We start from the raw sequence: 24,385 nt of genomic DNA, 5'->3' as shown, positions 1-24,385 counted from the left end.
TAACAGAGAGGAAGATGAATCTGTTTTAAAAAGGAAGGGTTTCCCCATACTGTGGTATATCAATAGGAACCTCCATATGCCATCATTAGACAAATATTAAGTAAAGCAAGATACGTTATTACCACCGCCGAAAAACTACTGCATTGCCTTATCTGAAATATGGCATTACATTTATACACACCATTGAGCATCTGTTGGCAGTAATCAAACAAGAAAGAAATAATTTTTTCCTCACATTTAATTTAGTATTTGTAGTTACACAGTAGGTCCAGCAGTGAAAAATTACTTATAAATATGCTATTTTTTGCAAAATGAATGCAAATGAACTAGCAATAGATAATATAAGCAATAGACCCATATATGTGTGATTGATTACCTTTATATATAAATATACAAATTTCCTTAACTAAGGAGTTTTGGGGAACCCGCTACTAATATCTTCACATCAATTGCAATTGTCCATGTGGGTGAGTCCATTTACCTTCTAGAAAAGAGAATTTTTATCATAAAACGATTAATATCAAAGATGACCAAGAAGGAGGATACTGCACTACACTTCTGCTGGGCAATACAAGAATCAAACATCCCTGACAATGGCTATCCTAAATTACCTCACAGAAAATGAGAATCTCTGAAACTTTCCAAACAGTAGCCAGCAGCACAGATCATCACCGAGCTTTAGTACTCACCACTCTCACCTTTGGGTCGTAACAGCTTGAGATATTGAAACAAAATGTGTTGTTACTGACCAACGGATGAACATGCTTGACATAGAGTTTTAAAATTGCAAGAAGTTTTACTCCCTGGCACTGAAACAGCGCTATAGCTGCCAGGTTGGCAGCATTATCCTGGCTTCGTCATTTCTGTAAAATGGCAGTGACTATAAGAATTTTTGGAAGACTTGAAAAGCAATTTGCATCTTTCTGCTCATCTGGACAAGCAACCCCAAAGCCCAGAATTTTGATATACCAATTTTGGTAAAACCACGGAATCAATTTTCACCAGACATAGACTATACATATTGCCAGGCACAGAATTGTAATGGATCCATAACCAAAATATTCATTCAGCTGAAGTGTTCATTCAACTAAACAGTTTTCTAAGAATAGACAAATGTTTATTTTGAAATAAATTTTATATTTTAAATTTTAAAAATCATTATCCTGCAGAGATGAAGAGTCTAACGTAGCTGTCCTCAGATGTGGTCTGCAGACTCACCTATTTACTATCCTAGTTATACCTGACTCCACTTTCTCCCATACTGGCAATATAAAGGATAAACCTGTTATTCTAACAATGTTGTATGGTCTTACAGTCCCATTGGTGTCCTCCTATTTATCATTAGCGTTAATGTGTGAATTAACTGAAAATTCATGCTCACTCCTAAACTAAACTAACACAATGAATTCTGAAGTATTTAATGAAGGAAGAAATACAGCAGGGACATTATACTATTTAAATTACCACTACATACTATTTCAATTTTTTGTCTTTTTTTTTTTTTTTAAATATATATTAAGTTATCATGTATTTCCTGAGTAAGCATTTGTTCTAGTTCCTATGGAAATGTGTGCATAGATATAATGCACACAACTCAGGGTAAAACCTCTAAGGTGATGTAAAATAAAAGCAGTTAAAGAATATAAATACTAAATACCAGAAAAAATCTTGATCTTAGGTAAGTCAGTGGCACAAAAATTACAGTGGAGACATGATTCCCCCTTCTTTTTTATTCTGCTTAAAAACCATAGATGAATAATACATCACAGGAAAACAACTTATGCCAGCCTCTGCTTTTACATTCCCCTAGCAAAATATACAAAATAGTCTTAATTTCCAGTTGTAATCTCCATGGACTCAAACACCTTGTCCTAGTTCAGAGATTGTCTTTAAATAATAGATACTGCAAAGTATATGAAAAGGGAAGTCTTGGCTGTGGAATATTTCTGCCTGAAAGTACCATACATTTCATGTGGAATGCAACATGTAAGGTTTATTCAAATAGGATGCAGACAAAGTGTGAGAAAATGGCATCATCTAAGTGACGTGTGTAAACTAATTCCATTTTTTCATTGGTAGAACATAACTTACTATAAAGTGTGAGTAAAATAACTTGAAGAAATGCCCTTTGAGTTTCTAAACCATTTAGAGTATTTTCATCTATCTTCAGTAGAGAATTGATTTATTACTGTAGGACTGCCTCTAATTTCCTCTTCCTTCACTGAGTTTAATTATGACTTTAAACTTGCACTAACTTGCCTGGCAATAGGTATGAATATAATAGTCAAGATGCCATTTTCATGCAAGCCAGCAGCTCATTTATTTTTTGTAAGAGTTTCTCCAGTGCCTTCCTACAATTCCTCCCATAAACACAAACCAGAAATTTTTTTCTGAAATTCAGTAGGAAAGAATCACCTAAATCATTTCAGCACAAAGAATTATTATCAGATATTCTCCAGAATGTTAGGTGAGAGCAGTAGGGGTGAACACACGGTACAGCTTTGAAATGTTCCTGTGTGGTTGAGAAAAACCCAAGTACCCAGAGCCAGCTGCCTGGCACTACAGATAGCTCAGTAGATGATACATGTTCTTCTCTACTTCATACGTCAAAATGATACTTGGTCATTTTGATCAAGTCAGAATTATCTGTTCATTCTTTTTTGTACAAAGTTGAGGAAGAGTTTAGGAGTGTAAAATTTAATATTTTTTTTAAGATCTCTTTTATACCATTTAATTATGTGAACTTCTAGATACCAAAAGGTACAGAGCTGCATTCACTTGCTTCCATACATGGTTTTGGATTCTGCCTGTAGAAATATGTACACATATACATAATGGTTTAAACGGGACTTCAGGAGTACAGTTGAAGCATCTAGAAAGATATGTCTGGAAAGGAAAATATTTTTTATGTATTATTTGCAGAAAGTACTAACACAATTCTCTGAAAAGAGAAATGTGTCAGAACAGTATTATGTCATATATTGGACAATTTTTACCTGTTTGAATAAATACATACATAGATATATATGTGTGTAGAGGGATATGTATATGCATATGGATGGATATGTATTTGTACAGATACATGTTTTGTTTCAGATGTAGGTGTATACTTCACTTAGCCTTGAATTGATTTCCAGACATAACTAGAAAGGAGAGTTTATAAAGGCTAGTTCACAGCTACATCGTAAATTTCTGTTTTGCAGATATAATTCATGTTAAGCATTTCTACCATTGATTCTGAATACTCAGACTAGATATAAGTAAGAATTTTTTTTACAATGAGCATGATAAAATTCTGGAACAAGTTGCCCAGAGAGGTGGTAGATGCCCCGTCCCTGGAAACATTCAAGGTCAGATTGGATGGGGCTTTGAGCAACCTGATCTAGTTGAAAATGTGCCTGCTCACTGCAGGGAGGTTGGACTAGATGACCCCTTAAAGGTCCTTCCAACCCAAAATATTCTATGATTCTATTAATATTATATGCCATATCCCATACATATATACACACAGACACATGTGTATACATAAAAGACAATTAACTTTAAACAGGAATATAATTATAAACATATAGTTTTCTTTAAATTGGGTGTCATACCTTCCTTTAAGATTTTTTTGGTTTACTACTGTAATAAATAATATTCTTATTAAAATGGAATTATTATTCTGATTAGATGGGATATATTGTTTATTGAGAGTTCCTTGACATTTCTTAGGTCCATGCATTGCTTCCTTACTCCCAAATACTCAGTATGCCCTTTTTTTAACTAGCTGATTTGATTCAAGCCTCTACTTAGCTAATTTAATATTGATTTTGTTTTGGTCTCCACCTCCTACCTCCTTGGCCTTTCTGTTTATATTAAATCTGCTTTTAGATGGATGCTATCCCAACCCTCAGTTGCCAGCACCTTAGCCTTTTCACTAAAATTGCATCTATTGTTAAATCAATCTTACTCCAGCATGCAGCATCCCTCTCCTGAGCTTTCCACTTGACATCACATACAGGCCTAAGTGGTGCCCGTTCCTGTCCCTACCTTTCACCCAGCTTCTCGGTTAAAATGAAACCTCTTTACAAATCCATTTTCCACTTCCAGTGCTAATCTTCTCACTTTATTTCTAAATGGCAACAGCTTTATGTCTGTTTTAATTTGTGGATCTTGAAAAGAAACTTTTCAGACTCTCACTCTTCTGTGTAAATGCCATCTCCCCTGAGTCTTAACTTCTATGCAGATGGGTTATCCTAATTTCTGGGCCTCAGCTTAAGTATTATGCATTTCATTGTTATTGTTGCTTGAGTGATAATTTTCCAGTTAGCACATCACACCTAAGAACTCTGTCTTATAATAACTGCTGCCTTTGGTGTGAGAAGCATAACAGTGGAGCGAGTGGTGCGCCAGTGTGAGGAGGCGGTGTACTGAGCCAAGGCGGGTACATGATTAATCAGGCTCTACATTGGGCTGTACATTATTGTGGTTATATGCTGATAAGGAATCTGTTGATTCCATAAGCTGAACAGTTACAATGAAGCAAATATTCCCATAACTTCCCGTTATACACATCTCAACATGCTTGACACATGTTGGCTATTCAAACAACTACTTTGCAAAGCAGCTACTGTATACATTCAGAAAGATGACTAACCAGCACAAGTCAGTGAAGTACATTGAACCAATCTATACATTTCAGGCTGTAGTCAGGTGATTTGGGAAGATCAGTTTGTTTGGTAATGTATACTTTCTTAAAATGTGGCAAAATCAAAAAACTCAAGTAAGAGTTATCTATCCACAGTTTTGCTCACCTTTGAAAATCTCAGCTCTAAATATCATAAACCTAAAGGCAAACAGCATGTACCACCAAGAACAGTTGTCAATTTTATTTGGGAAAGGAAGGGATTAAAGTGCTGATTATTGATAAAATCAAAACAGGAGAAAGACCCTTGCAAATAAAGGATTTCTTAGAAGAACGTGTCAAAGAACATGATAAAGGAGAAGATACTAAAATATTAAGACTAATTTCAGGGGGTTTTGATAAACTCTTTTCTTTATCCTGTTGAATGTTTAGCTGTTCTTTACTTCTCTGATATGATCACACCTCCAACCCTTCATAAAAAACCTCTTTAAATTCTTCCCTGTCATGCTTTAACCCTAGCTGGCAGCTAAGCCCCACACAGCCACTCATTCACTCCCCCACTTGTGGGATGGGGAAGAGAATCAGAAGAGTAAAAGTGAGAAAATTCATGGGTTGTGATAATGACAGTTTAATAGGTAAAAAAAGGCTGCACACACAAGCAAATCAAAACAAGGAATTCATTCACCAATTCTCATTGACAGGCAGGTGTTCAGCCATCTCCAGGAAAGCAGGGCTCCATCACACATAACAGTTATTTGGGAAGACAAACACCATCACTCCAAACATCCCTTCCTTCCTTCTTCTTCCCCCAGCTTTACATGCTGAGTATGATGTCATTATGGTGTGGGGTATCCCTTTGGTCAGCTGGGGTCAGCTGTCCCAGCTGTGCCCCCTCTCAACTTCTTGTGCACCCTCAGCCTCTTCACTGGTGGGGTGGTGTGAGAAGCAGAAAAGGCCTTGACTCTCTGGAAGCACTGATCAGCAGTGACTAAAACATACCTGTGTTATCAACACTGTTTTCATCACAAATCCAAAACAGCCCCATAGAGGCTACTGTGAAGAAAATTAACTCTACCCTAGCTAAACCCAGCACACTCCTATTTATAAACCTGTTGTCTATATGTTGTACTTTTCAGATTTCCTAGTTGTACTGTTTCAATAGACCTAATGATTTCAGGATGTGGAAGATGCAAAATTTATAGCAAGAAGTGTTATGTTACTAAATCAGGTGATACGGTTTCCCAGCTGGGCCAGCTGGTCAAATAAAATATATCTGTTCCTAGAAAACCTAATTTTCAAAAAGGCTACATTATATATATTGTATTTAGTCTGTGTTGCTTATGTGCTTTATTAGCTCTATTTCATAACAAGTCTTTCTCTTAGCAGTGCTCTGTGATCTAGGTCATAGCTGGAGTCACTTTAAACTTCATTTGACATTCTTTTGCCTTGAATCAGTAAATATACAGTTGTTTTTGTTAGCAGAAATTTAGTCTTAGTGCATCTGTGTTTTTTGCAATATTACAGGTTAGGTGTAGCAAAACCAAATAATGCTATGTGACTCTCACCATTTATATGATGAATCTTATTCCTTGGCATTGATTTCCACTTGTTTTCTTTTCCTTCTTAATCACGACAATGTGTTATTTTGGAGGACTGAAATTTGAGCGTTGCAAGGTTTTCATAAAAGTATATCTTCATCTTTCTTTAGGGAGAGAATTTTTTTATGGACAAGGTCAGTATTGCATTATCTTTATCATTAGCAGATTGATTCACTGGTAGCTTCAAATTGAGTATTAATCCTTTTACAGACTCTATTCCTCTTTTGCACATTCATCTTTTTCCTAATATGAAATGATACCAACTTCCTAACAATGAGAAAACCATTTTCCTAGCTATCACGTTTGCTGGCACACATGATATTTCTTTTTTAACTCCGTCATATATGAGAAGACCACTGCCTGTTATAAACTCCAATTTTATAATGCTGTACATTCTTAGCTCTTTGTTCAAAGCTGAGAATGTAGTCACAATATATTTCAGGGGTTTGAGGAGCTAATTTGAGTTGGTGACAGAGATGGGAATGCCAAAAGAAATATTAAGAGATTGGCAAGATGACTTGGGGGTAAAGATAGAGCAGGACAAAAGCAGTAACAATATAAGGTGGAATAAGTTTCCCCATTTGCAGAGAAAAACTCACAGAGACAAACAAGTACTTATTGTTGCACTTGGATGTGATTAAGTAGTAGACTTAGCAGATATATCCATAATGGCTCTGAAATGGTGGATGATCAGATATCCTGGGGCAGACTGAGGGTACCATAGAAGGACTTGATAGTGCATTCACTGGGGCTAGAGAAGTCTGACATGACACTGATCAACAGAAGGGTTATTTTGCTGGCTTCCCCATCTTGAAAAAATACAGGCAAGAACAAACAGATTAGAGCTTGCTGGTTTGTGCTCATACACAGAGATAAAAGATTGAAAGGAAAAGATTGAGAATCTGGAGATCACAGAAGGAGTTTATCCACTTCTGTTTCGGATCTGTAGACCTGAATTCAGAGAAGGCACAGTACGACCACAGGCTTACCTGCTGGGAGGCAGAATGTGGGATTTTCCGCTGGGACGAGGAGAGGAAGGCTCCAGCAACGCTGGAGGCAGCACTGTCTTCTTAGCAGAGAAAAAAAAAAAAAAAAAAAAAAGGTAGTTGGGAGTTTAAAGAGGCTGAAACCTGGGAAGATGTGTGGTAGGAAGTTTTGGGGTCTGCCTCCTCAAGGACTGAAGCAGACCACTGCCAAGCAAGGTGTAGCTGTGAGCACAGTTTAGTTGCAGAGGAGGGAATGCATACGATGCCCCACACAAAGGAGCAAATGTCATGAGGGGAAGCACGATTTCTACACAGGATGTCACTGATGGTCGTGGGGGCTTTGCTATGGGCAGGATGATAAATGAGAAGGAGGATAAGGAAATGGAAATTGCCTCATCTGAAATGTTACACAGTGTTAATGTGCTTGATATCACAAAGCGGAAAATATCACCAGATCAGTATTCTTCTGGAAAAGCTGATATCTGACCTCTCCGGCTACTTTTTATATGTATATCAAGTTCAAGATATCAAGTCGGTCAAGGTAAAGATGGTAGTTCTGTACCTGGACCCCAGCAAAGTCAGCTACTAATAAAGAAAGGAACGGTCAGGGAAGAAGACGACTCTCCTGACTGACATCAAAAGATGTTAATGGGCAGAGATGTCAAGCAGATTTTAAAGCAAAGATTTGAAAATAGGTCTATAAAGGAAAGACAAAAAAAATTGCAACGTGGGCTGAATGTGACAGAGCTTTAGTCAGCCAGATCTTTGAAGTGGATATGCACACTCCCCTTTATACAAAACACCCAAAGAAAACCACAACAAAAAAACTCAAAAAAAAGGCAGAATGAATTGGATTATAAACTAGCACACTTTTTAAATGGAAAACTCAGTTGCTGGATCATACAGAATAGAAATGAGAGGCTTATAACATTTCCTCCCTTGCTCTCTGTGTCCATACAGTTGGGCAATCATACTTCCCATATGAATCTCAGACAAGTCTCTGGCTTCTTGAATTTCAGCAGACTCTGCTTGGCCTCCCAAGTCCTTAGCAGTGCCCTCTCTCCATTGTCTCTAAGGTACACCTGGTTTGCTGCTCCGCATTGGAGCCTCTGCCTGAAGAGCAAGTTGGCAGCTCCTTGGTTCTGGCTTGTGTCCTGTGCTGTGCCATGACCATAGACATGCTCTCCTGAATATCCTTGGCTCACTCCTGTTCACTCTTCATAAGACAAGCAAGGACGCAAACACATGAAGCCAATATGTCACAGAGGATGATAGCAGCAAAATTCAGGAACAGTCTTCCATCCCTTGGAAGGTGGGAACAAAAATCCAGAATCACTCAATGATAAAAAGAATCCCTCCAGTCCTGTAACTTACTTTTTAAAATAAATATTCTGTTGTGAATGGATGATGTGAACTTCCTTCTATGCATAAAAATCCTTTCCTCCAAATGTCACAAATGTTCTTAAAGGCATGGCTTTATGTCATGTATTTGATCTTGTAAATACTTTGCTCTAGAGAGTTCATCTTTAATTATTCAGTACAGTTGAACACGGTCTGCATTATATAAAGGGAACATTAATTTCACATACTAAAGCATCTGTGACTTGGAGTTAAGGTTAGTAAAAGCAGTTGTGATATTCTTAGATATATAATAACCAGGCAGATATAAATACTTACGTGTTGTCTCAAAAATAAATCATTGGATCATACTGACAAATAACTGAAGGAAAAAGAAATTGGTATGAATACAAAGCACAACAGGGCAGAAATAGAGCACCGTGGGACTCAACTGATAGGTAAAAAGAAACAACTTGAAGGAACAAAACACCTAACTCATGACTTAGCAATGAACTGTAAGTGGAATAGATCAATCCCACTTGGTTTTAGCATCTGCACCAAACATTTTTAAAAGAATTCTGTAGTTTATAGCACCAAACTCAGCAGAAATATAAAGTCACACTAATATATAACATATATCCCTTAATCAGAATACTAAAAAAGATCAAAGCATAACTTCAAAAAGCAAATTCAGAGTTCTTTGTCTTCTGAAGCCAACTTGGACACATTTATCATGAAGATCATGTGTTTGGAGGTGTGACTGAAGCTGTAGCAGCCTTCTGTATAACAGTCTTTACTCTTGACATCTTGAGCTGCCGTTTTAGTGGACTGTCTGTGTATGTGTGTGAAAACTCAATGGCATTGTTTCTCTCTTGGTATTGTGTGAATGTAATTGATAGATGTAGTTTCTGGGCATTTAATGTCATTTATGCATGGCTTATTTTTCCTTTGCTAGCTTAATTTGTTCACAGGCAGTATAGTAACTTTAATGGAAAGAAAATGAGGGAAACCCAGAGCATTCTGCACCAAAAGGGATTAGATCAGAAAGGGTGCCAGACAGGGGAAAATCAGTAATTAGTGAAAACAAGTGAGCTAAGATTTTTCACATTTCTAATTTTCTTACTGTATAAAAATTATGTAGGAAGTTGTAATTTGTATTGTTTGCAATTCACTTTGGTATATGCAGAGAGAAGGCTATCCTTCACTGTATTTGAAGTCTTATTCTAGAACTAGCAATAGCAGCTTTAAATACAAGCCTCAGAAAAAAAGCTTTCTTTATTTGAAGTGTTCTTACATAAAACTTCCACGTGTTTTTTCTATAAATAAATAACAAGCCATTTAGTTCTTAGTCATTAGAAAAGTATTTGTCATCAAAATAAAAAAATTAAGAAAAAAATCTTAGTATTCTTATAAAAAGGTTAGCATTTTCATTAAAATGAGGAACTATATAGTGAACTATATAGGAAGAAAACATCATCAGAAATACTTTGTTTGGATGGCATTGCTGATGAATAGTGTAAGTCATAGCCACCTATGCTGAGAAGTATGGGATATTTGATGCCCGGGATGATTTGCTTTGCCAAATAGATAAGGCCCTGGTAAGTATTTAAGAGAGAGTACAATGTAACATTTTAAACCAAAATGGAAAACCGTTTCTCATCAACTTAAAGTTTGCATATGGGTTTGCAGATAACACAATGTCATGAAAAATGGATGTTTGCTGAAGTGTAAAGGAAAGAATTACTACATATTTGCAGTTTAAAGTATATTCTTTTCTGATACTGAATTAGTGATACTAAACTTGGGATAAGTATTTTTCCTATAGACTTTATGTGTGATGACCGTACTCTTCTAGGGACTTTTACCATGTAAGGGCCAGGAGTCGTTAATGACTTGAAAGTGGTTGGGAAATACTTACTTTAAGAAAAAAAAACATAATCAAGCAGCCTGTCATTTAACTTCAGTAATGGGATGGTATGGCTGTAAATAGCTTTCAAAGGCATGACACAGAACATTTTGGAAAGGTACTTTCAGATTTTGAATGACTGGGGGTCTGGGTTAAGAAGGTTTGAGCCATTTTTACCTCCTAATATCTTTTATCTTCTTCATACTGAGCAGTTGTATCCTTGGAGAATAAAAAATGTCTAGATATCCAATACTGACATCTTGGATGTCACAACACCAATAAAATCAGGAGAGAGTTCAGTAACAAAGATCATTGTTAAAAATTCCGTACCAGTGCCCTTTCTAAGGCAGCTTCTGAGAGGATGCTTCTTTCAGCGCAGTCCTGCAGAGAAGCATGGTACTTACATGTTATAGCATAGGGCAACTTTTAAAATGATGGTATGTCTCACTAGGTGAAGACTAAGAAGAAAATCTAGTGCAAAACCTTAATAATTACTGTAGAACCCTTAAATATTCCCCTTCTAGCTTTTAGTAAAAAAAGTTTATGTAAAAGGTTGTCTATTAGTAATTTTTTACCACTTTATCCTATTTTGACCTGATTACTGTCTGATAGTACTTTATAGAGACAGAGTAGCAATCACAGTGCCACATATGATTACTGATGTCTCTTATTCTCCCTTTCTTAATTGTCTTGTACACATTTTCCCTTTTTTAGTCCTCTACAGAAATGAGAAGCTATTCCTGGGATACTGCAAAGGAATGTGTCATTCTTCTGCTTCATGACTTGAGGCTTCGGTGCTCAGACTTAGAATGAAAATGGACGGTATTGACTCCAGATAGCTGGGTCAGTCTGCCTGGTTCAGTGAAGGGTGTAAGAACAGTATGTCTCTTGAGAATGGAAGGCAACTGAAAAAGTAGACCCTAGAAAAAAAATTATGCTTATCTGGAAAGTTTATATAAGCTACGAGTGCAAACACTGGGAAGTCAAAAGTTTGGACTTATGCATCTAGCACTGACCTATCATCAATCCTCCATTTTTGTTTTCTCTTTGTTGTTGACTTTGACTCCTTTTTTTACTACCTGTCACTTACGGGACCTGGTTGCACCCTCCCCAGTTACATATCTTTTCTTAATGAATGCAATTGCATTAATACATTGCCATTCAAAAAATTGCAGCACAAGGAAAATAATGCAATGCACAATAGCATTTGGAACCCCCTAGATTAAGAAAGTCTTCTGTATATAAAAACACACATTCAGGCAGCTGATAGCCTGCCCCTCTCTTGGAAAGGGGACAGCTGAATGTACCAGCCATTCAAGCCATCATTTATCAAAAGCCCTCATTTATAGAAAGGAGAGGCAAGCATCAATAGGATCTAACGTATTCCAGACCAAGAGGCTGCAGGATTTACTTAGAACTGTGCTATCTGCATATTGTTGCTCTGTTCATACTCTGCACTTCCAGACATGCTTAGAATTTGCCAACTTTGAAAGGAGAAATTAGTAATATACCAATAGGCAGACAAGCTCTGGCAGCTGCTTGCAGAGAGCCTGCCAGCAGGTCAGTAGAATATTGCCAGAGAAGCTGAATTCCAGATGAGAGGGTGGGAAAGGAGAAAGGATTTTTTCCACAGCTCTGATTCTTCCGCACTAACTTCAAAGGAAAGCAAATTTTAACTGGCATATGGGTGAATGCGCTGGATTAATAGTAGTAAGGCAAACCTAAATGTCATCTGTCTAGAGAAGAATAACCCTCAAAATTACTAATGACAGTGGATACACTTTCTTCAGCCAGCAGCGTATTGCACTTTTCTCACTCAGGCAGATTATGACAACTGTTCCTCTGATATGGCCTGTGAGTGAATGAACATCATTTTAATGGACTACCTGTGGTGGACAGCCAGCACAGATTTGCACTTCCAAGCCCAGCAGGTAGTGAACTCTAAAGGAACATTTCATACTGGCCATTAAGCGTCCAGCATGACCACAAAACTGAGGTGACACAAGGAGAGAGCAATTCCCTGGGAATATGGATCATATTTTGCAGCCAGCTGCAGATAAAATAACTAGCTTCTGCTGTAACCTGCTATTATCTGTGGGGTGCTAAAAAATCCTCTCCCTAGGATTTTAAGTTTCTCTCTGCATGACTGTAGTTAATGACTTGACTCCATGGGGTGTTCCTTGTTTAGTGACTGAATATCCCTATTGCTAACAAGTTGTGGGTTGGTTTTTGTACTTTTTTTATTTTATTTAATGCATAGAACTATAGAACTACATAGAAATTTTTTTTGGTTTAACTTTCTTCCAGGCATATGCAACTTTCTGAAGTTAATTACTGTAGTCCTATGAATCTGTGGCAGAAATTACCCATAATCCATTAACCAGTCAGATATAAACAAAAGCAATTGTTTGATATCATTCTTAAACTAATGTTTTCCCCTTGGGAAACCTATACAATTTTCTGTTTACTTTTAGCCAATTAAACAGAAGAATGTATGCATCTGAAAAGTTCAGTCAATGTAAAGCTTTAAAGTATTTGATCAAAGTTGGATGTCTAAGATGTCTGTTTGAACTGAAACATACATCTAATGTCTTTGTAGCAAATGAAAATAAAAATTCAAATTTCTATATTTAATGGCCATTTGTGGTCTTAGTCCTGGATGTCTACAAGATCTAAGTGGTTAAAATATCAGGTAAAATCAGACTGCATTTTTAAAACTAAAAGTAACTCATAATTCAAATAACTGATGATGAATCTTCATATTGAAGATCTATCAGCTATAAAATAGAGCACATAATGAAAAATGGCACATTCCATTGTCTTGCGTGATAGAGCAGCTTCTTGCTTTGAGTATTATCTTCACATGACTTTTAAGGTGAATTCAACTTTAATACTATATAACACATCTTGGACTGCAAAAGAGAAAGCCTCAGCTAAACAGGTTTGAGCAGCTCATCTCAAAACTTGTTGGATGGTGCTATTAAATATATTTTCTTTGTCAGACAAAGACATGTCTATGTTGTCAATCATTACTACATATTGACTTCATTTCTTTCTCCAAAATATTTGTTGATAGAAGGTCTAGTTACTTTGTATTCTCTCCCTGCTTACAGTGGGAGATGATGCTTGTGATTGCTGAGAGGAATGATGTGTCATTCTCAAGGGGTAAATTATCTCAGAAACATGCTTTCTAACTCCTTCTATCACATCTTTCAGTAAAACAAAACAAAACAAAACAAAAACAAAACAAGCCCTTCAGAGAGCAGGGAAAACTGAAGTATATAAGCATGCAAAATAAAATATCACTATGGACACAATTTATTTTTAAAAATGAATAAGTAGCTATGACTTAAATTAGACATCTAGATATGTTAAAAATCAACTTTTACAAAAGTATATGTGCAAATATGTCTCTTTGTAAGGGTTCGGTCTCATAGGTGCTTAAGTCAATTTTGAGATTTTATTTAGTGACAGCATTCTGAAGGAGAGCTGCAACATGAAAGAAATACAATATAAAGAGAAGGTGCAGATAGGCTAAGGCTGGCACTCAGGCTGGGCTGACTCTTTAGCTTTATGTCCTGCTCAGATGGTTTTACAGCTAAAAGTCTTGCAGCTAAGGTGATACGATTGAAGTACATGAAGTTCAGTTTTCAGCCAAGCTACCCCTTTCCTGGACTCAAGAGGAGGGGCAACTAAAATCAACAGGAGCATTTCCACAGATTTCAGTGGGTATTTCACCATCCCTTCAATCTCTAAGCCTTATCTCCCCATCCCCTCATCCGGATGCACACTCTTTCTTTATTTACCCAGTGCATACATTGCCTGGGAAGGGGCTGTTTCTTATTAGGTGCTCATACAGCAATTAACACAATGAGGATCTAAATTCTGCTTAGGACGTTTGCATATATGCCCATATGAAGGCAGTTGCTTTACATGTGGCCAAAGAATCCTAACGTGCCATGAATTCATCAGCTCCACACAGGTCTGCAAAAAGTCCTTCTAAATCAACAGAAAAACAACCTCTCCATGAACCTGCTTTTAAGAATTCTATGATAGATTGGACATGTGGCTTCTTGAACCTGCTTAAAATCTTACCAAAAAGAACAAGATACAAGACCCAGCCTAAAATCTGTTATTTTAAAATCACCATATAAGAAACTAAAAATTTCTCAAGAACAGAAATCCCCACATTATTTTTGACACAGAAATCTTGAATGTGGAAGGATTCTGAAAAGGTTTCCTGTCCCCACAAGTTCATCCAGAGAAGATGCTGCTACTTTTTCCCATTCAGTTCTCACCTGTTTATTCTTAACTCAGGCGACACACCTTTGGGTTTTGGTGCTGCATTACATTCCTGCGAGTCCACTGACTCATTAAAGTTTAGGTGAAATTAGGTTCACAAGCTAAACTGTTTCCACTGCCTAAATTTATGAATACTTCATAAAGAGTTGAAAGTGAATTACGAAATATGTGCTGAGATTGCCCTGAAGAGAAGCAGCTACATTACCCCACAGTGGTTTCTGTTGATGTACTCTGCAGATCCATAAATGCTCCTTTTGCAGGCACTTGGGCAGGAGCGGGCAGATCTGGTCAACCAGCCGCTAGCCTGCCTTGCCAGGCACAGGGGTAAATGGACCCCAAGGAAGACAGAGCACAGAGCCTCCTGTAAGCAGTTTCCACAGCATCTTTACCTACTTGGTTTATTTCTTGTATGCAAACCTGTGCATGCGCTTACTATTTTTTTGAACATAATTTGTCCATATTTCTTTTTCAGTTGACATATTTTCATTTCCATTTGTTCATTTCTGGAACTGTTGTATTTTCAGTTGATTTCATAGGTGGACTTGACACATACTCCTACCGACAGCCCCCCCAGGAACATGTTGAGTTAAAGCCTGTAAAGCCTGTAGGTAAGGTTCTGGTCCTACGGACCACATTAATCCTTCTAACTGGACTGAAAGCTAACCTTCTCCTGAAATAATTTTGGCATCAGGTTACTAATAATTTAATTATATTTTAATTAGAACTTAATTAAAAATTAATTCACATAAAACATGCGAGTAAGGACACTCTGTCATTGATGAAATAACCGCTAAAGCAAGGATTAGTAGATATCACCATGTCTGCCCTGTCGTGCCTCGGCTTAACGCAAGGAGAGGCTCTCAGTGAAGGATGGAATTGCTTTCCTGCTGACTTTTTAGCAAAAAAAGAGCTGGTTTATGGCTGCTGGTGCTGCATAAACCTTAATGAGATTAACCCATTTATGGAAATGCAGAAGCTTTTACATTTGTCTTACTACTGAAAGAAATATGTTTGCTAGAAAACTGCTAGTCAGCTTAAAATCTATCTGTAGAGTTTCACTGGAAGTTCATTATCTCTTTGTCACCACTTACTTGCTCCCACCATGAAAATCGTGTTTTCATAGGCTCTTCCTACTTTGCTACCTAATGTGTAAGTTTGGATATTCATCTATTCTTAGAATAAATTCAGATATGGGAAGACATTACTAGTACATATATTTTGGCAGAAGTTCAGATAACTTCAAATAGATGATATTTCAAAGTATTATTGGTAAAACAGAAGATGTTCATTTGGAAATTCTTCTTAGATGCTTGTAAATGGTTGCCTGGATTCTTTCTGTCTTTAAATTTACCTCTGGGTCTTTCATGAGTCTTAAATGCAACATGAAGCCCATGTGCAGCTAACTGACTGAAACTGATTTAATGACTTACTGTATTTTACTTACTAGTTAACAGAATTAAAATGGGTTTGAAGGTTTTTCCAGGTGTATGCATGTATGTATGTGCTGGGAGTTTTCAATTAAAGTGGACAATTGATAAGCAAATGTTTTGAGTCGGCAGTTGACACATGAACTTTTCTTGTGACTTTATTAATTTTTGCATGTTTTAAAATATGTTTTATTAATGCTGAATTTCAATTTGTAGAAATAAACACAAACAAAATTTACTCAAATTTAGTGAGTTGTAGGATTTTAGGATTTCAAAGGCCCAAAAAGTAGAAAAGCCCTTTCTCAGTATGACAATGTATATTAGAACAGGAAGGAATAGCACATTAAGACAACAAAATGAAACAATGAACAGTTTGATATGGCATTAAGTACACCCTCTACACTGGAATCTGCATTTTCAGTAATATTTCATTAAATGACAATTTTGTTGCATTTTCTGTGGGAAAGATGACAGCAAAATGGGTTTTTGACCATTCTGAATAAGCTGATAGACTGAAAAAGTGAAATTGGTATCCAGGAGGAAGAAGGCCACAGCTACAACATTTACACTTATCCATAAAAGATTTTAATCCCTAAACCTGCATTCAAGTTAATGTTTAAAATATTAGGTGAATAAATATTTAGTACTTTCTTAGCAAGCTATCTAATTACAGGAGAGGAAAAAAAGATATTTTCACAAAAGACTTATACATATGTTCCTGCAAAATACTTTCATTTGTTTTGCAGTAGAAAAGTCACAGAATCTGAGAACTTGTTCTTTGATAGAAGATTTTGGTTAAGTAGCTGAAAGGATTTGGGGGTTGTTGGTGAGCTTGCAATACTGGAGAATAGATGGCATCTTCCCATTTCCTATGTATGGGTGTTCTTGTACAGCTGGGAGGACCCTCTCTGGCCTCTTTATTGCTGCTAGAAGTATAAAACTGGAAGACAAATTATACTGTGTTTTCTTCTTTATTGATGTTTTGGTTTTACGCTCTGAAAGATACAGAGAGGTTGTTTACCTAACCAGGAGGAAAAATACTATCAATGATCAAAGTCTGAATTAAAAGCCAAATTGCTGGAAAAAATTTGAATGGTCACTGGATTGTGCCAGAAATTTGCAGATGCTCATCTCTCTGCAGCACATCAGCCTTCTTTACTTTTTTTTGGATACATTAATCCCTATCTGTATCAGCTATATATAGTCTGAGAATCCACAGTATCTCTAAGAAATGTGACTGCTGGTATCCGGGCTGTGAAAAACTCCATTTCTGTTCTCTTAGAATTGAACATGAATAATGCTTGTTAAATACATAAAAAGCCTTAATAAAGGTTACAGATCTTTTTCCATCCTTACCACTTTACTCATGGGAAAAATTAGCATGATGCTTTTTACAGATGAAAGCTTGTCTATATTTCACTTTTTTCTCACCACTTTTATTTCCCTTATTTCATTCATAAATTAATTAAACATAGCCCATTGAAAAGACAAGGCTCTGTGGCCTCATCCAAACTCTGTAGAAGGCAGTCTGCTTTTATCAAGTACTCATATTCAGTATAAAGTCTACTTGGTGCTGCCATAATTATTAATGATCATCAAGTCTAAGATTAGTTTTCCTTTTCACCCCTGAGAAGAGGTTAAATTCAAACTTGTTCTCATGGAGAACATCTTTTAATACAAATATGAATAATCATAGCCTGTCTGTTTGCTCTTTGTTCTGCCTATAACTCCATTAGGCTACTGGGCAAGGAGAAGCAGGATGTTTGCCCTGAACCATGCAGTTTCAGCCAAGATGTGTTAAGGCAGGAGACAACAGGGAAGTGAAAAAAAAAATTGTCCTGTTCTCTTTAGGACCAAAGCACATGGACTATAAAGAAGACTGTTGTATTTTCATCTGTTTCAAGCACAATATCAGCAGCCAGGTCACTCAGTAATATCTAGAATTGCTTCATGTACTGCTACATGGAAAAGAGAGGATCATAGGGATTAGAAGAAAAAAAAAAAAGTTGTATTTTGGCTTGCATTAGGGTTTTATATCATTATTATTAATGGTTTGCAGAAGTTAAAGTTCACATGTGCCTTATTCCTGTTTGGATGAGTACATCTGATCCAGTGGTACCACAGCTTTGGGTGACCCTGTCTGGACAGACACTGAATCCCTGGTTCCAATTAGGGATGTCTGTAACATTTCTAGGGACATTGCTAACTTCTGGGACTGATTCAGTATCTGAGAAATTCTACCAGTGGCGAGGTCACTGCTCTGTGATGCGTCTGTGTGGTCCTATACTGTTTGTATTTTCTCCTGAGACCCTACCCACTGTAAAATTGCTACAAAAGACCATCGTAGATTTTCCAAGATTACACAAGTGAACATGGTTTACAAGGCGTCATGTGGTTGTGGTAAGGACTATAAATAGAGTGAGTCCAGCTCAAATACACATTTGTAATCACATCATGTCAGAATTTTATAACCTGGTGAAACTAAGTCTTACACTGTTTAAATACATTATGCTAAAAATAATCTATTATTTGATGAGCTTCAGACATCTTTCACCACCTGCAGGGTTTTTTCCCAAAATGTTTTATACCGTTGTGGTATGCATGATACAAAGCTACTGCTTTGTACCCAGCCTTTCATTCTTGATCTTATATGTGGGTCTTACAGCTGAGGAAATTAGTGACCAGAGGTGTTTTATCCACTTGTTCATTAGTTACTAACCTGTCAGTTGATGTGAATATACATCTTGCAAATTAGAAGATAAACAGAATAGGTTTTCACTGTAAGTAATTTATATATTCTGCTTTTTAGGTCGAAGTAAGTGATGAACATGGACTCAAGACTTCTGCTGCTGTAGCTGAAGAAACAGATTTTAGAAGAAAAGACCAACCTTGTGACTCATTGTTCTGGAAGAAACCCACCATCCGTTTCTCACGGCATGTGGATTGTTCTTCCCACAGGCTCAGTGTCATTATCAGCATTGTTATTTCGTAGATCCTTGTAGATTATCTTGAATTTTTGAATAATTTACTTATATGGACACTTGTAAATTGTAAATTTTTTCTTTTTTAATTTCAGTATTTTTACAACATGTAGTGTTAAGGCATGAAAACAAAAAACCTGTGAAAACTAGAAGGGAACATCTTTCACAAAAGTCAGTATTTTTTGACTGATAGAATCATACTGTGCCTGGTCAAGATTGTGTCAGTAAACAGTAATTTTGACTCCAAAATATGCAGCAGGAGTCAAACCCTAACAGTGTACAAGAGATCATTTCAGTGCTGTATTTAGAATTCACAATGTCCACTCCTTGCATTGTTTGAACTTCTGTGTGCAGGAGGAATTGATCTATGACTCTTCTTACCCTGACATTCCAGCACTAATGTACTCATCTAATTATTGCAATTTGTATATGGCTCCTTCTTTCCCAGTCTCTTTTGCCCTGAGCCCACCACCACTAGCTGTCTCTGATTTGAAGAGAAGTAGGACAGCCGCTCTGTGGATATCAGTCTCTAGGAACCCTTACACTTTAGGGCTCTTTAGATGTCTGTGATTTGCACATTTTTAAACTCTTCCTCCCTTCTCCCAGGAAGAAGCCAAGCATGAATGTACAGTACAAGGCACCAGTTGAAGCCTTAGAAGCTTCTGGGGACTAATTTTGCTCTTAAACATAAACAAGCAAATCTGAAAATGTGTGTAAAAAATTGTAAAATTATTTGTAAATACTTCTAGACAAAGAATATGTATGTAACTGTGGTATTTTGTTTTCTATTCTGTCACCACTAGCATAAAGTGATACACAAAGCTGTTTTCTCTGGGGAACTGGTAGTCTTTAACAGAACACTTTGTTTTTCTTCTTAAGTACTATTTAAAGTGCTGTGCACAGTTGTATGCCCCAGAGAGTTACATCTCTCCACAGAGACTATGTGACTCAGAATTCAGCAGAAACTTCATTAGGGGTTTGAGGCTGTTTCTGGTTTTGCGCTTTCTCATTTTATGGTTTTTTTTGATGGGACCCTCAGGAAGGACATTCATTCTGATACATGTATCCCTATATTTCTACCAGAAGCTGAACAAAGGTCCACTAGGTTCCTTCATAAATATGCTAAACAGTCTTCAGCTGGTAATCTTTAGTCCAAGTACATCTAGATCCTAAATTTGCAGTCTTCTCTTGAATCATGTATTTTCAAGTCTGAGCATATGAGAGCTAAAGAAGGTTTGTCTTGATTCTTTCCCTTCTAAAGTCCGTTTGTGTTATTTATCAACATGAACTTGATGGAGATGCTAATAAATACAATGGAGGTAGAGTCTATCATTCTTAGGTGATGAGGCTCTTGTGGCGCATCCACCTGTTTCCCAGCTAGTTAAATCAAAGCCCTCACTGTCTTTAGAAAAAACACAAGCTGAACATAGGTTAACCTTCCCTGAAACCGAGTATGAAGTAAGTCTTAAGACAAAGTCAACAGAAATGACAAATGAAAAAAACCCTTTCTTAGTATTCTGAGGACTGGATATATCTCAAATGGTATGTCTTTGTATGTGAAGTCAGACTGTGCCAAAAAGAGGGATGCTTTGTATGAAAATGCCATTTGCCCTCCTGTAGTTACACATTCCCTCATACACTCTTTTCCCTTATATTCTAGAATACTACAAAGTACCACGTTTGCCCTAACTTGAAAACCTCATCGTAGCACTAAAAAGTGGGTAGTTTGTCACAAAACTAATATGAATAATATAATTTTTGAGGCATTATAAAGAAGATACCGTGTGACTTGCTCTATAGCTGTAATATTTTAATAAGGTGAACACATTTTTATCTATTTCTGTAATAATTTACTTCTGCTTATCACAACAGATTATTTAGTTTCTTTACATGATGCCTTAAACAGTGATGATGTCTACCTAGCCAATGCATGCAGCCTTCTGTGTTTGTGATAGCTCCAGAACTTCAGAGGTGGAGGTATCTGACCACCGTTCAGTGTCCAGAAGCTGCCTTGCTTCAACTTTCTCAAGTAGAGAGAGAGCCCAGGACATGAGCATCTAGCACAGTGATTCATTTCAGCATTAATTGCTCTGCATTGATTATTATGAGCTGACAGACTACAGGCCTCCAGTGGAACCCAGCACTGCCCTCAGGACCAGGCGGTAGGAAGCAAAGCAGCACTACATCCCCGTTGGTTGTGCAGATTCACACTCTGTTCTGGCAGAGCTTTGGAATCGTGTGTTTAATTTTCTACCAAGACAGACACATCTGCTGGACCATGTTTGACAAATTTGTCTGAATGTGTCTAAACCCTGCCTTTCTGTGGGTCCTTCAGGTTTTTGGCTTGCTCATGAAGAGCTGTGTACACACCACAAAAATTCTGCAAAGACAGAACCTGACTTCTCTTTCATCTGAAATATCGATCAGTTTTTAGCTGGGGAACACACCAGTATATTCCAACTACACTTAAAATGTCGGAATCATTACCAGTACAGCGAGTCTACCATCTGTCTCACTTAATGAACAGAATGATCCTGATTGAGTGGAATTTGTCTTCATTAGAACAAGCCAAAATGCATAGTGTGATGCTGAGGGAAACTGTCACTCTTTTCTAAATTGAGACACAAAAGATAGTACCAATCAATCTGTCCATGTTGGGGAAAAAAATCTTGAGAATAATGAATGGATCTGAATGCTAATTGCTGTGTCCTCCAATACAGTAGAACACTTTGGCTAACATTTTTGTAGGAAGCCTTAAGCAATAATTCCTTTATTTTTGCAACACATACATTCAGTAAGGTGATAGGAGAGTCCCAGATCAGTCAGCTACATAGGAAATAAGTGTTGACTTTCTAAATAAACTTGGATAGTTTTCTTAAGCGTAACTGTAACATGCAATTTCAGGAAATGACTAGGTTTGTACTGCAAAGCAGAATTTGCTGACAATCTTAAAACCTCAGAGCAGATTATCAATTGGTATAAAGTGTTCTGGTAGCATTAATAAGTCATACTGTTATAACTTAGAACAGCTGAAGATCTGTCCTTCAAACTTTCAGACTTTTTTTTCCTTTCCCAAGTTTCTTCTTAATTCAAATTTTACAGAGAATCAGATTTGGAATGGTACTTTAATTGACAGCAAAATTGAAGATGTGACTGCAGATATATAGCACTACATATTCACTAAGGACTGAGCCAGGTACCGTCAGTTTCATAAAAGAGAGGCTAATGTCTTCAGGACCTGAAAACAGGAACTGTATCAAGAAATTAATGGATTTTTGCCTGGTACAGTGACATAGAGTGATTATATACCACAATTTCTGGTGTTGCTGGAGGAATTAATGGTTGGGCTGATGTCTCTGGCTCTTTCCTATCCATAAAGATTTTTTTACACAAAAATTTGAAAGCCAAATTTTTTGTATGATCTGAAGGAACTCTATAAAAGGAAACAGGTCATAGCCTGGATTTGCTGGAAGTTTTTTTTAGTGCTAAGATATGATATTAACTACTATAAATAATTTTCAATAGAGCTCTACCAATTAAAACCATAGGAATTATGCTTGGTTGTATTTAACACCTGCTTTCTTTCAGTATAGCAGAAGATAGTATTTACTATATATCAATAAGGATATTAGAGTTTGAATCTAGGGGTATGGTTGCTGGTTAGCATGCGACAAGACTAACTTTTCTTGTTTAAAACCTGAAAACACATAATTGGACTACTCAAAAGCCTGTAATCCTGTCCCCAAAATGGCAGATTTTAGCCCAGACAGCTGGTGGCTTGTCTCTTTCAAACAGCTTTGAGTGCAGGCTTTCTTTGTTCACAGCTGTGTGCAGGGCTCTTCTCCATGTTTGGATCTTGAGTTTCACCTCTCCATCCAGTTGTCCACAACCCAGGCGTTGCAACACCTTTGTCACCTCCAAGCACCACACTGGCATGAGCAGTCTTTTTTCAATGGCATTTTCAATGTGCTTCTCTGAACCCGGCTGCCTGTCTTTCACATGGGGATTATCTGGTTGAAAAAGCCAACCCAGCAATCTATCAAGTTCCTTTAACAGACTTTGACAGTGGCAAACAAAAATTGACGTCCCAAACTAATTGGCTTGCCTCCTTCCAGTATCAGTCTTAACTAGTTTAATTATAACAAATTACAACCTGAGAGCTCCTTTATGCACTGAAGAAGTTTATTTTCAAGTTGGGAAAATGCTCCTTCCATGTAAGCTCCATTGGCAGGACATTTTTCACTTATGAATTCAGCTCTTACCTGCTATGCTTTTTGATAGAAACCTGTTCTTTAGTGCCTGACACTGTGATGGGGCTGTGATGGTGCCTGCCAGAATAGTGCTTTTACAGCAGGGTGGCCGGGTTGCACCCTCATGTCAGAGATGTGATGGGTTGGGGCTGCATAAGCTGGAGGCTGCCCTCCTCACTTCAGCCTTAAAGAGGTGCTATGTCTCTCATCTCTGTCCAGGGAGCTGACTATCCCTGCAACCACAACTGGGCATCAGGCTGAAAGATTAATTTACAGAGGGTTAATGAGCAAACTAATATATGCATTATGAACAATCAGGGAATTCAGATCTCTGAAAATGGGCACATAAAGAAGATATTTTATATCAAGATTACTGCTGCAGGGTTTGTCCCTTAGAGCTATGCCTGCATTGCATGCTGGTGGTGTGATCAAAGCGTGCCAGAGCAGCCCTAATCACCCAAGAGTACCACCAGCACTCTGCTGCACTGTAAGGGGTCACTAGGCTCTTCAGGACCCTAAATAATTATTTAGCAGCTAAGGACACAGATCTAGCCTGTACTGCTTGCTATCTGACAACTGCTTGCTATCTGACAACTACTACATTTTCTCAGGGTTGATAGGGAACTGCTGATATATGATGGTTTCTTGCCATAATTTTCATTTCCTTCATACAAGTCATAGTTTGGATGTTTCTCTTTGATTTTAAACAAATTAGACATCTGGATTTAGTTCCTGCCTCCACATGAGTACCTGTTGGTCAGTCACGGTCCTGGATGTGTCCGCTTTGTGGAATTAACTGTCCTTGCATGGTCTGTTGCGTCTCAAAACCACCAACGGACTCTGAAGATAGTCTTACTAAACAGCAGCTGTGCATAAATAATACCAGGAAGACAAAAAGATTCTCCTTGTTTTGCTTATCTCCCTAGGATCCAATATAACTTCTTTTAGCTTTTTGTCCAGTTTCCTATTT

General features: G+C 37.3%; 1 protein-coding gene across 2 annotated transcripts in view; it reads left to right on the top strand.

Annotated features, from left to right (window-relative positions):
• The window catches only part of NKAIN3 (sodium/potassium transporting ATPase interacting 3), a 385,999-nt gene extending 366,140 nt beyond the window's left edge, over positions 1-19,859 (top strand). Inside the window, exons 6-7 of one of the 2 annotated variants that reach the window (XM_074897705.1) lie at positions 15,282-15,365; positions 18,994-19,859. In XM_074897705.1, coding sequence (XP_074753806.1) covers positions 15,282-15,365; positions 18,994-19,007 — 98 coding nt within the window. In that variant the 3' untranslated portion in view covers positions 19,008-19,859. The remainder of the gene's footprint in view (positions 1-15,281; positions 15,366-18,993) is intronic. The other variant, XM_074897706.1, reaches the window with a different exon arrangement.
• Positions 19,860-24,385: the final 4,526 nt, after the last annotated feature.

The sequence above is a fragment of the Athene noctua genome, chromosome 2 (assembly GCF_965140245.1).
Source record: "Athene noctua chromosome 2, bAthNoc1.hap1.1, whole genome shotgun sequence".
In the NCBI taxonomy this organism is placed as follows: domain Eukaryota; kingdom Metazoa; phylum Chordata; class Aves; order Strigiformes; family Strigidae; genus Athene; species Athene noctua.
Note: the sequence above shows the minus strand (reverse complement) of the source record. Positions and strands in the feature narration are given on the sequence as shown.